The following is a 13,443-nucleotide window of genomic DNA, read 5'->3' as shown; positions in this document are numbered from 1 at the left end:
TTTAAAAAAAAAAATTCTTTTTTTAACTTAAAGGTAATTTCTAATAAAGCTGAAAAGATTTGTATCTTCCAAATTGCCACCAAAGACAAAAATAAAATACAATTTATATTGTAAAAGAAAATAAAGGACTAGCAAGGGTATCGCTAACAGCACGAAAATAACAGAAAAATGCCATGGCTTTCTCTTACAAGCAAATTCTCAGGTTGTGTTTAAAATGAAACCTAACCATATATTGCTCACAAGAGCCCTGTTTTTTTCTCATACTCCTAATAAAAATTTATGATACAGAAAGATTAAAAACACCATAAAAAATCTAAAGTAACAATATAAAAATAAAATTGCATATCTAAGACAGTTACAACAGTCATGAAACTGTGCCAGATAATAAGCATCTAAATTAGCTACTCAAGAATATGTTTTTTATTTCCCTAACTTCATTTTACTATGCTCCAAGCAGTGATCTGTGTGTTACTAGTCCTTTGAAATGTATTGAGGTGAGACTTGTCTTATGGCCCAATAGGTGGTTTTTGTAAATGTACCTTGTATGCAGTTGTGTTTACATCATTAAGTTCTTACTGAAATTTTTTTTTTGTCTTCTTGATATATCAGTTAACTCTAATACCATAATTGTAGATATCTCAGTTTATCTTTGTGGTTATGTTTATTTTTGCTTCATGTATTTTGAGGCTATATTATTGGGTACCCATAGGTTTTATCATTATATAATGATCCTTTTATCTTTAGTAATTCTTTTTATCTTCAAGTCTACTTGCTTGCTATGTTTTTTTCATAGTTTTACTTTCAAGCTTTATTTGGAGTGCCTCTTACAAAGAGCGCATCGCAGAGTGAGGCAGTGTTACCTCCCTGTGTCCTTGGGGGTGCGCTGTGGAGAGGTCGCGGATGCTGATGGCTGTCAAGAGCAGAGGCCGAGCTCCTATGTGGCTCTGCTGCTCACCCTTCCTCCGCTTTTCTGCCTCAGGGAGTGGATCACAAGGAAAGAATGCAAAGTGCAGGAAGAGTTTTCGTTAGATGGATACTCGTAATACTAACAATCAGAGCCCAGCAATCCAACACTAGAAGATTGGCTAAAGAGGTTATTTTAATAATTTTCGTTTAGGTACTGATATTTATGATATTTTCAAAAAGTTTTTAAATCTCATGAGAAATGCACATGTAAAGTGAAGACAGTAGACTATGATAAAAATAGACACTATGCTCACTTTGAAGCCACTTTAACAGTCACTAAAATCAACAGTAAATACAAGAACCAATAAGGGAGAGAAGCCCTTCGAGGAACAAGAGGTCTTTCCCAGCTCCCTCTCGTCTCAGCCCTGCCTGCCCTCCCAGCCTCTTTGGTGGAGATGGGCATGAGGCCGTGACCAGTTGCAGCCTGATTCTCAGTATTTCTCACTCTCCCCAACAGAGTGTGATGCTGGATCTTGCCAAGCGCAGTCGCAGTGGTAAATTCCGCCTCGTGACCAAGTTTAAAAAGGAGAAAAACAACAAGAACAAAGAAGCTCACAGTAGCCTGGCAGCCCCGGGTACCTGCTTTTCTCCCGTGTGTGTTTCTGGCTGTCCATGCCTGCTGGCTCGGCCCCGTTCTCCTGGCCTCTGCTTTCTCCCTTGGCCTTGCGGCTCCTCCCTCTTGGTCCCTGTGCTGTAACCCCCGGTCCCGCGGCCACACTAGTCTGTTCGTAGCTACAGCCCTCCACTCCGCCTCCTTCCCCTCTGACCATTGTTAGACCCGGCCCTAACGTGCTCTCTGGCTTTCTGCCTGCCCTGACTTGGGAGATTCGAGGTGGGGAGGAAGACAGCAGTGGTGACAAGACAAACTTGGGAGACACAAAGCTCTGAACTCAGGCCGCGCTGGGGCATGCTCCGCCTGCTCCCTCCTGGGCTGCTGGTTCCTGATAAATCGATGCATTGGTCAAGGTTCCTGTGATGGGAACCCCAGGCCACCAGAGATTGTGGGTGATGAAATCAATCGAATATGATCCTAAAGGACATTGTTCCTTTGGGTCAGTAAATTGGAGCTAAACTCTCTGTCTGAAGGATCAGCCCTGAGTACCCAGGCCATATCCAGTGCTGTCAGGGGCTGGAGAGGCCTCCAAGCCTGGGTATTGGGACTGGTGTTTGCCGCCAGTCAGGGCAGCTCCTGTGGGTTTTTCTTCTTTGCATGTTTGTCCAGAAATTGGGTTTCTGTTAATGATGGTGGCCCCGACTACGTGAAATTGGAATATCTGCTTGTCTCCCTTCCTGCTATGGTCCAGAAGTGAAATTTAACCCTTCTAGAAGCTGGAGGAAAAGCTGGCTTTGGCCACAATCATGGGGACATTTCCCTCATATTTGGTGGTGGTAAATCCCTCCTGGGACACGGGGAAATGACCAGAGGCTGGCGGCCCACCTGGCAGGAACAGATGCCAGCTCTGCTGCAGCCGTCGCCCCCTGAATTGGTGGCTCTCTGCCTCTTTCTGCACTGCTGGTGGGTGGTGCTGTTGGCTGGGTGATGGGTGCCGGCTGCCAGAGATGGCTCAGGTGCTGGCTGCTGGGCTGTCTCGGGTGCTGGCTGCTGGGCTATCTCAGGTAGTGGCTGCTGGGCTGTCTTGGGTGCTGGCTGTTGGGGCATCTTCTGTCCTGGCACTGGGCTTTCGGGTGCTGGGTGCTGGCCGCTGCCTACCTCGCACTGGGCTCTGGGCACTCACTGCACTCGTGCTTTTCCATCTCCGACAGTTCACCTCTGGGGGACAGAGGAGGTTGCTGCCTGGCTGGAGCACCTCAGTCTCTGTGAGTATAAGGACATCTTCACGCGGCACGACATCCGGGGCTCTGAGCTCCTGCACCTGGAGCGGAGGGACCTCAAGGTACTTCCATAGGCATGTCTCTGGAACCTGCACTTGGGCTTGCACGCAGTTCCCTTCTCTTCCATCTTCTCCCCTGACCTGGCCATGTCTCAAGCATCACGATTCTCCTCAGGCCTTTGTGTATACCTCAGGTGGGGGCGACTGTGGCCCTCACCCTAGGCAGTGATGGCTCCACCCACCACAGCCAGAGGAAGCCAGGAGCAGACATAATGGGGTCAGAGCCTTGGTTATCTTAGCCTAATCAGACAAGGACTGTCTTCGTGTTAACAACCCTATGAGGGGACACAGCCCCCTGAAGCACAGTCACACGCGACTGTCCCCATGCTGCTCCTGGGTGGGTGCTGCCACTCGTCTGCAGGGAGCCTTGGGAAGTGGCGGTTGGGTGCCAGGCCTTGTCTATGCCAGACATCATGCCACATCTTGCAGCGCCATGCCCCTACCCAGGTTGGCCTCAAGGGGCTACCCCTGGGTGTTGAGTCACTGGCCGAGTCCCGAGAGGGCAAACTGCCACCGTGGGTGTCCTGGACGGCGGCTCTCGTGAGGTCATTTGTCATCCACTTGCTTTCAGGCCTGTGTTTTGTCTTTGTCTTGGATTTGTCCTTGCTGATGGTAGTGACTAGAATGCAGGAGCGATGGGCCAGGCATCTGTATGGTTGTTGTTTTTAAGCCGTTTCCATCTTGTTTTACCGTTTTTGTCATTTTCACTCTCATTTGTGTTCACAAGCCGAGTGGAAAGGGCTACTGTGGCAGGCCTGCTGTGGAGCCCTCTGGCTCCGGCTGTCTCCCCGGCATCCATGGTGGTGTCTCCTCTGTTGCAGGACCTGGGCGTGACCAAGGTGGGCCACATGAAGAGGATCCTGTGTGGCATCAAGGAACTGAGCCGCAGCGCTCCCGCCGCCGAGGCCTAGCCTCCGCCCTCTCAGCCTGCGGCCTCCACATCCCCGCTGCCGAGGCCTAGCCTCCGCCCTCTCAGCCTGCGGCCTCCACATCCCCGCTGCCGAGGCCTAGCCTCCGCCCTCTCAGCCTGTGGTCTCTGCACCTCCTGCCACTGAGGCCCTGGGCGGACGCTGCAGCCCGCCCCCTTCTCATGGTGCTACTTCCTCTGTCAGCTACAGAAAGCCTCCGTGACACCGTCCACCAGAGCTCTGGGGTCTCGAACATAACAACACAGCTACCTTTGAAACAACACCTTCTCCAGCTCAGAGTCACCTGGAGCACATGTGTTGCGGCCACTCAGTTCTTGCCCGCCTGTGTTGTGGGCCAGGGAATCCAGCGGCATTTGGCCTCCTGGGCACCCCTTGCCTGGCCACGTGCTTGGATTGTCCCGGGGGCTCCTCTCCCTGTGTCCTTCTGTGGCCACACCGTGTGGCTCCACCTCCTGGCCCCCGTCCCGTTCTCGGAAACGTGGCTGCGGCCCAGCAGCCTGCAGGAGCCCTTGTTTGTTGGTGCAGCTTTTGTTGTTGCACAAAAATGATGCTCTTTCCTGGTTTGAAAGTAACATGGATGTTTCTAGTCCTGTTGATTGTAATTTGACGTGAAGAGAAAAGAAAAATTCCTCCTGCGTGAGCCAAGGCAGCGAGTGCTGTTTCCCAGGCGGGGAGCCCCTCACTGGGTGTCGCAGGGCCTGCGTTCCTCCCTCCTCCCTCCTCCCTCCTCCCCCTCCCCCACCCCCTCCCCCTCCCCCTCACCTGCTGTGGCCTGGGGACGCCTGCCCTTCTGTCCCAAGTTCAGCTTGGGCTGTGAGTGAGACAGCTTGCCAGCTGCGACCCCGCAGACAGAGGACGTGTGTCCACATGAGTTCAGTGTTTCTGTGTGGGAAACGTTTCCTGGCTCTGGGAGACTTTCTGCCCATTCTGTGGTTCCCAGGGAGCATGGCCCTGGTGGGCAGGTGTGCTTTGACCTCTTCACGCTATCCGGTGGCCTGGAGGCCAGAGGCTCTCTTGAGTATCTCTGCCCCTGCTCTGGCTTCTTGTCTCCTGCTACCGGGCCTGGTGTCGCTGGAGGTGCTGGCAGGGACTCTGATTTGATGGTCCATACTGCTCCTGCCCTGCCTCTGTCCTGGCTCTGAACTAGCAGATGATGGTGCCAGAGGGCAGGGAGCTCACCTGGGCAGAGTGCTGTGCCCCACAGGGGCAGTCTCCAGGTGGAGGATGCGCTTGGTCCTCCAGGGCACTGGCTTTGCCCTTTTTCCCCCTTGATAGTTGTGGCTTGCAGGGGCTCGTAAATATCTTGGGAAGAGGTTTCTGTAACCCCTGCCCTGGTGTGAGGAGGAAATGGCTCTGGCCTAGCTGCCTGGCCGTAGCTCCATGCCCCAAAGAGAAAGACAGTGTTGGGAATGTCTGCCGGCACCGCCCCGGTCCTTTAGTCAGCGTCACTCCATCTGATGTGCAGAGGCTGGGCTGCACCTGTTGGGGAGGGCATAGACGGGGCTGGGTCTGCGGCAGCCCTCAGTCCTGAGCAGGTGGCAGTGAACAGCGCTGGCCCATCTCTCACAGCCCCTCTGTCCCCTCTGCAGTGCGCCTAGGTGGGCCCCTCCACGTGCCTTGGGGTGCTCCGCTTTCATGGTCCTTCTGGGCCAAGGCCCTTGGAGTGAGGAGGCTGAGCCAGGGCCTTGGGTTTCCCCGGTGCAGCCTCCTGTCCCTACATGCGGCGTGCCGGGATTTTTGGATGAAAGACTCTGCCATGCTCTGTTGCTGGACTTAGCTGCCTCACTGGAAGTGATGTGGGTGGAAGGTGGTTGTATGTCACCTTTTCCACCTGTGAGTGTTTTCCCCAGAACATTTTAGATGCGGGTCGGCAGAGGGAGAAATAAGCCAGCCATGGCAGTTGCTTGGTTTCCCAGGTGGAGCAGGCTAACACAGGACATGATGGGAACCTGTCCTGCGGTCCCTGCATGACCACTGGCCCTGCTGGCCTGGCACTGTGGGCATCCTGGGGCTCTTCGGGTCCCAGAAGAAGCCCCAGGCAAGCTGGAACTCGGGTGAGGAGGGGACATGAGGATAAACAGCTGACCATGGCTTCAAGGACATCAGGGCCATCCCAAGTCCTCAGTGTCCTACTCCTGGCAAGGAGTTGGGTTTGGATCAAAAGTGTTTAAAATTAATATGTTGTCAGTGATTATAACAACACTGTTTACATAAAAACCATTTTTTCTAGTTCTAACAGGTTAGAAGTGAGGAAGGAATGAAAACGAATGCTTAGGAAACTGCTCTTTGGTGCTGGGCTGGTGTCCCGCACTGGGGTGTCGCTGCTGTCCGGGGGGCTGCTCTGCTGCCCCGGCCCAGGTCCCCTTGTGTTGTTGCCAGACAGGCCTCACGGTCTGCTGTGCAGAGAGAGGCAGGAAGGATCCCTGAAGAGTCTTGGAGAAAAGGTTCTGTGCCCTCAGGTGGGGCTTACCCCCTCGTATTTATAATCTTAATTTATATAGTGACCACCGTGGAAACAAATGCCTCTTGTATTGTTATGTACATAGTCCATACCTGAGTGCTGTACATAAGTTGTTCTGTGTATAAATAAAACAAGCCTGTTTTTGATCTTCCATCGCCAGAGTCCTTGTCATCATTCCTTGTGCTTTGACATAAAGTGTTGGTTGCCAGAATCTTTCCAAACTGGATTCAGAATTGTATTTCACCTGCTCTGAGAATAGGTTGAGTTGTTGGTGGCTAAAAAGCAAAACAGAATGCTATTGGAATGCCGTTGTATTTTTTAGGGTGTGGGTTCTGTGATCTGTTGGACTAAAAATTCAGCAAGGAGAGAGGGAGTACTGGGCAGTGCTGAGACTCTCGGGTGTGATCACACAGCCTTGGCCTGGGAGACTGAGCCATTTTAATGATTTTTTTTTTTTTTTTAATTATACTGTAAGTTCTAGGGTACATGTGCATAACGTGCAGGTTTGTTACATATGTATACTTGTACCATGTTGGTGTGCTGCACCCATCAACTCGTCAGCACCCATCAATTCGTCATTTATATCAGGTATAACTCCCAATGCAATTCCTCCTCCCTCCCCCCTCCTCCCTCCCCATGATAGGCCCCAGTGTGTGATGTTCCCCTTCCCGAATCCAAGTGATCTCATTGTTCAGTTCCCACCTATGAGTGAGAACATGCGGTGTTTGGTTTTCTGTTCTTGTGATAGGTTGCTAAGAATGATGGTTTCCAACTGCATCCATGTCCCTACAAAGGATGCAAACTCATCCTTTTTTATGGCTGCATAGTATTCCATGGTGTATATGTGCCACATTTTCTTAATCCAGTCTGTCACAGATGGACATTTGGGTTGATTCCAAGTCTTTGCTATTGTGAATAGTGCCGCAATAAACATACGTGTGCATGTGTCTTTATAGCAGCATGATTTATAATCCTTTGGGTATATACCCAGTAGTGGGATGGCTGGGTCATATGGTACATCTAGTTCTAGATCCTTGAGGAATTGCCATACTCTTTTCCATAATGGTTGAACTAGTTTACAATCCCACGAACAGTGTAAAAGTGTTCCTGTTTCTCCACATCCTCTCCAGCACCTGTTGTTTCCTGACTTTTGAATGATTGCCATTCTAACTGGTGTGAGATGGTATCTCATTGTGGTTTTGATTTGCATTTCTCTGATGGCCAATGATGATGAGCATTTTTTCACGTGTCTGTTGGCTGCATAAATGTCTTCTTTTGAGAAGTGTCTGTTCACATCCTTTGCCCACTTTTTGATGGGGTTGTTTTTTTCTTGTAAATTTGAGTTCTTTGTAGGTTCTGGATATCAGCCCTTTGTCAGATGAGTAGATTGCAAAAATTTTCTCCCATTCTGTAGGTTGCCTGTTCACTCTGATGGTAGTTTCTTTTGCTGTGCAGAAGCTCTTTAGTTTAATTAGATCCCATTTGTCAAGTTTGGCTTTTGCTGCCATTGCTTTTGGTGTTTTAGACATGAAGTCCTTGGCCATGTCTATGTCCTGAATGGTACTACCTAGGTTTTCTTCTAAGGTTTTTATGGTATTAGGTCTAACATTTAAGTCTCTAATCCATCTTGAGTTAATTTTTGTATAAGGAGTAAGGAAAGGATCCAGTTTCAGCTTTCTACTTATGGCTAGCCAATTTTCCCAGCACCATTTATTAAATAGGGAATCCTTTCCCCATTTCTTGTTTCTCTCAGGTTTGTCAAAGATCAGATGGCTGTAGATGTGTGGTATTATTTCTGAGGACTCTGTTCTGTTCCATTGGTCTATATCTCTGTTTTGGTACCAGTACCATGCTGTTTTGGTTACTGTAGCCTTGTAGTATAGTTTGAAGTCAGGCAGCGTGATGCCTCCAGCTTTGTTCTTTTGACTTAGGATTGTCTTGACAATGCGGGCTCTTTTTTGGTTCCATATTAACTTTAAAACAGTTTTTTCCAATTCTGTGAAGAAACTCATTGGTAGCTTGATGGGGATGGCATTGAATCTATAAATAACCTTGGGCAGTATGGTGAATCTGGCAATTATGTGTCTTGGAGTTGCTCTTCTCGAGGAGTATCTTTGTGGTGTTCTCTGTATTTCCTGAATTTGAATGTTGGCCTGCCCTACTAGGTTGGGGAAGTTCTCCTGGATGATATCCTGAAGAGTGTTTTCCAACTTGGTTCCATTTTCCCCCTCACTTTCAGGCACCCCAATCAGACGTAGATTTGGTCTTTTTACATAATCCCATACTTCTTGCAGGCTTTGTTCATTTCTTTTCCTTCTTTTTTCTTTTGGTTTCTCTTCTCGCTTCGTTTCATTCATTTGATCCTCAATCGCTGATACTCTTTCTTCCAGTTGATCGAGTCGGTTACTGAAGCTTGTGCATCTGTCACGTATTTCTCGTGTCATGGTTTTCATCTCTGTCATTTCGTTTATGACCTTCTCTGCATTAATTATTCTAGCTGTCAATTCTTCCACTCTTTTTTCAAGATTTTTAGTTTCTTTGCGCTGGGTATGTAATTCCTCCTTTAGCTCTGAGAAGTTTGATGGACTGAAGCCTTCTTCTCTCATCTCGTCAAAGTCATTCTCTGACCAGCTTTGATCCGTTGCTGGCGATGAGCTGCGCTTCTTTGCAGGGGGAGATGCGCTCTTATTTTTTGAATTTCCAGCTTTTCTGCCCTGCTTCTTCCCCATCTTTGTGGTTTTACCTGCCTCTGGTCGTTGATGATGGTGACGTACTGATGGGGTTTTGGTGTGGGTGTCCTTCCTGTTTGATAGTTTTCCTTCTAACAGTCAGGACCCTCAGCTGCAGGTCTGTTGGAGAGTGCTTGAGGTTCACTCCAGACCCTGTTTGCCTGGGTATCAGCAGCAGAGGCTGCAGAAGATAGAATATTGCTGAACAGCGAGTGTACCTGTCTGATTCTTACTTTGGAAGCTTCCTCTCAGGGGTGTACTCCACCCTGTGAGGTGTGGGGTGTCAGACTGCCCCTAGTGGGGGATGTCTCCCAGCTAGGCTACTCAGGGGTTAGGGACCTACTTGAGCAGGCAGTCTGTCCCTTCTCAGATCTCAACCTCCGTGTGGGGAGATCCACTGCTCCCTTCAAAGCTGTCAGACAGAGTCGTTTGCATCTGCAGAGGTTTCTGCTGCTTTTTTTGTTGTTGTTTAGCTGTGCCCTGTCCCCAGAGGTGGAGTCTACAGAGACAGGCAGGTTTCCTTGAGCTGCTGTGAGCTCCACCCAGTTCGAGCTTCCCAGCGGCTTTGTTTACCTACTTAAGCCTCAGCAATTGTGGGCGCCCCTCCCCCAGCCTCGCTGCTGCCTTGCGGTTAGGTCGCAGACTGCTGTGCTAGCAATGAGGGAGGCTCCGTGGCCGTGGGACCTTCCCGGCCAGGTGTGGGATATAATCTCCTGGTGTGCCCGTTTGCTTAAAGCGCAGTATCGGGGTGGGAGTTACCCGATTTTCCAGGTGTTGTGTGTCTCAGTTCCCCTGGCTAGGAAAAGGGATTCCCTTCCCCCTTGCCCTTCCCAGGTGAGGCGATGCCTCGCCCTGCTTCAGCTCTTGCTGGTCGGGCTGCAGCAGCTGACCAGCACCGATTGTCTGGCACTCCCTACTGAGATGACCCCAGTACCTCAATTGAAAATGCAGAAATCACCAGTCTTCTGTGTCGCTCGCGCTGGGAGTTGGAGACTGGAGCTGTACCTATTTTAATGAATATTTTAACTCTCTTAAATCTTTTCCATAGAACTGCAAACCTGAAGCTCTCCGACTTCTCTGCTTAGTCTTGGTACTTTTATTCCATGGGAACTAAGATCAGGGCCACTTGAACTGTTTTTCCCAGTTTCCTGGAATGAGGGACGGGGACTGGGTTCATGGAAGACGCACTTGGGCTGGTCGGGTACAGAAGGGCTGCATGTGCTCCGGGAGTGTTGGCTGCCTCCCTAGCAGCTCTTCCCTGCTCCTTCCATGCTAACAAATCCCAAATCCCCTCTTTTTTTTTTTTTCCTGGTGTGTTCTCTCTGGCCATTCAGGACCTCAGGCCTCATGGTTGCAGGATGGCCAGCACAGCTCCAGGCATCACACCAGTGTAAGGTGTTTGGAGACAGATGGCTGCCTCTTTAATGGGTCACTCGCTCTTTTTTTTTTTTTTTTTGGAAGATGTCTTGTTCTGCCTTCTGGGCTGGAGTACTGTGGCATAATCATAGATGACTGCAGCCTCCAACTCCTGGGCTCAAGTGATCCTCCCACCTCAGCCTCCCTAGTAGCTGAGAGCACAGATGCATGACAACACACCCAGCTAGTTTGTAAAATTTTTTGTAGAGACTGGGTCTTGCTTCCTAAGCTGGTTTTGAACTCCTGGCTTTAAGCAATCCTATGTGTCTCTTTTTAAGATAAAGAGAGACCTTTCCGAAGCCCTGGCTTCAGCTGGCCTCCTCTAATGTCTTGGCTAGAACTGCCTCACACGCTCATGACTAAACCAATCAGTGCGAGGGGTACGAGCTATGACGGTGATGGGGATGCTGATGGCTGACACTTTTTAATTTGTGCCAGGTGCTGGTCTAAGTGCCTTGCACGTACGAACTCCTCTCATTCCCCTGACAGCCTTACATGGGGGGTTATCTGCATTTCACAGGCGAGGGACAGGCTCAGAGAGGGGACATAACTTGCCCCATGAGGCACAGCCAGCACGTGGCTGACACGGGAGGCAGAGGGCATATCTTTTTGACAGCCGTGCTCTCCTGTGTCCCAAGCCTCATAGCAAGCCCAGCCTACATGACAGGTGAGGAAATTAGACCCAAGTGACAGGCATGATTTCCAGCACAGCAGCCGGGGCGTCTCACTTGCTGGGGGCACCAGATGTTGGGGCAGTGGCAGACCTCGGGGGGGAGGCTGGTGTGTGCTGCGCCTGTCTCACTCCTGCGCTCGCATGGCCCATCTCACATGGGGCATGGCTCCATTGTGTCCGAAAGCAGTGAGGAGGGGGCTTCTCACAGAGATGGCATCTGACAGTGGTGGGAGGCTGGACGGCGATCTGAAGTGGAGAGGGCTGCTCAGGTGTAGATGGCAAGACGGGACAGTAGAGTCGAGTGGAGAAAATGCAGCGGTCTATATTGTTTTTAAACTGATCCTCTTCAGAACTCCCCCACCAGTTAGAAAAACAAACTGGGTGCTTGGTCCAGTAATGTTAACTGACCCCTGGATTTGTGGCCTCTGTTGTTTGCCAGAACAGTTTTGCTGTGGTCCCTCCACTCCTTTGTGCCCTGGCTCCAGGTGGGCTCACACGCATCCCTTGGCTGTAGGTTGCTAGACCCCACCCAGAGCTCTTAGACCTGGGCTAGGAGCAGATGCAACTCGGAGTCGCCCCTCTGGGGTGGGGGCGGCGTGGCTGGGAGGGAGGTGCAACAGCCACACCAACACTAGGTGCTACCATCTTTGAAGCACATGCGTGTGAAGGGCATGGGCACCTGGAAGCTCTGGACAACGCGCCTTCCCCTCTCCCCCAACTGTCATTCCATCCTGGAGTCCACGCACATCACCCACTTAGAGCCCAGGGCTTTCACTGGCTCATAGGAAGAGGCACTTGGTGGCTGCCTGGTGTGATGGAGCTGCTGGTGGCGTCTCAGCACCTGGGGAGGTGCCTGCGGAGACAGAACCACTTCGGAGAGAAGCACACTGGGGCCTGGCAGAGGCACCACTGTGCCCTGAGCACTGGCCTGGCCCTGCCCCGGCCTGGTGTGAGCCCATTGGTGGGCTCTTGTTTCGTGAACCGGGAGATTGCCATGTCTGCTCCTGCCACCCCGAGTGGGGGCAAGAACCTGCAGATGAAGGGCCCTGTCTGCCACTCTGCAGCCATTGCCACGGGGACCTGGACGCATGGCAGCGCACCTGCCACGTGTGGGCATGTGTGGTGGGGGTGGGGGAGGGCAGAGGCCGGAGGGAGCTGGAAGCAGTCTCTCTTTACTTGGATATTGAGGTCACCGCTTCACTTTCCTCTCAAGTGCAGTGAATCTCCAGAATGTAAATGCACCCAGAATGCGTTGGTTATGGACTTTATTGAAGCCTAGTATGGCCGTGCTTTGGGTGGGTGCATTAGCCAGAATGAAGGATGGCCTGTAGGGTGAAGGGGCTGTGGTAAGTTGGCCCCTCACTGGTGAGTCTGTTCTGCAGGTAAACTCACATAGATGGCGCCAAAATGATTTGCAAGATAATTCTTGCCCTTCCCTTTTTTTGCCTAGAAAAAGTCACTGTTGAATAAGTATGTTTTCTGCGATGCCACCACCATTACCTATTTCCATAGAAGGAAAATAAAACCAGATTACATCCAGTTTCTTCCAGTGCATTTTTTCCCATGAGTCTGAACTTTTTAAAACCAAAGCAAACTTCTGTTATTTCTAAAGCAGCACTGCTGCAGTATTTCTAAATAGAAACTCTGTTTATTTAGCATCCGAAGTAGGCTTGGGGAAAAGGGCCACAAAAGTGCCTTATTTTATTTATTTGTTTGTTTATTTGAAACGGAGTCTCGCTGTGTCGCCCAGGCTGGAGTGCAATGGCATGATCTTGGCGCACTGCAACCTCCACTTCCCAGGTTCAAACGATTGATTCTTGTGCCTCAGCCTCCCGAGTGACTAGGACTACAGGCGCCTGCCACCACACCCAGATAATTTTTTGTACTTTTAGTAGAGACAGGGTTTCACCATGTCAGCCAGGCTGGTTTCACACTCCTGACCTCAAATGATCCACCTGCCTTGGCCTCCCAAAGTGCTGGGATTACAGGCATGAGCCACTGAGCCCAGCCAGAAGTTCCTTTTCCTTTTTTTTTTTGAGCCAGAGTCTTACTCCGTCACCCAGGCTGGAGTGCAACGGTACGATCTTGGCTCACTGCAACCTCCAGCTCCCGGGTTCAAGCCATTCTGCCTCAGCCTCCCAAGTAGCTGGGATTACAGGCACGTGCTACCATGCTCAGCTTTTTTCTTTTTTTTTTTTTGGTAGAGACAGGGTTTCTCCATGTTGGTCAGCCTGGTCTCGAACTCCTGACCTCAGGTGATCCACCAACTTCGACCTCCCAGAGTGCTGGGATTACAGGTGTTGAGCCACTGTGCCCAGCCAAAAGTTCCTCTCTGAAGCAAGCTGGACATGAAGTAGCCAGCAACCAAAAGAAGCTA

The 13,443-nt window shown here is 50.6% G+C and overlaps 1 protein-coding gene across 8 annotated transcripts in view; it reads left to right on the top strand.

The window, feature by feature from the left end:
* Positions 1 to 6,401, top strand: part of DGKD (diacylglycerol kinase delta) — a 115,665-nt gene extending 109,264 nt beyond the window's left edge. For 7 of the 8 annotated variants that reach the window (XR_004053103.1, XM_030916107.1, XM_030916105.1 and 4 more), the window contains 3 exons: positions 1,424 to 1,541; positions 2,731 to 2,861; positions 3,680 to 6,401. Coding sequence is in view for 7 of the 8 variants with exons in the window: in XM_030916107.1 (XP_030771967.1) it covers positions 1,424 to 1,541; positions 2,731 to 2,861; positions 3,680 to 3,769 (339 nt within the window). In the remaining variant the exon portion in view is untranslated. The remainder of the gene's footprint in view (positions 1 to 1,423; positions 1,542 to 2,730; positions 2,862 to 3,679) is intronic. The other variant, XM_030916106.1, reaches the window with a different exon arrangement.
* The last annotated feature ends 7,042 nt before the right edge of the window (positions 6,402 to 13,443 follow it).

This window comes from Rhinopithecus roxellana, chromosome 14, assembly GCF_007565055.1.
Source record: "Rhinopithecus roxellana isolate Shanxi Qingling chromosome 14, ASM756505v1, whole genome shotgun sequence".
In the NCBI taxonomy this organism is placed as follows: Eukaryota; Metazoa; Chordata; class Mammalia; order Primates; family Cercopithecidae; genus Rhinopithecus; species Rhinopithecus roxellana.
This window is presented reverse-complemented; position numbering and strand designations above follow the sequence as displayed.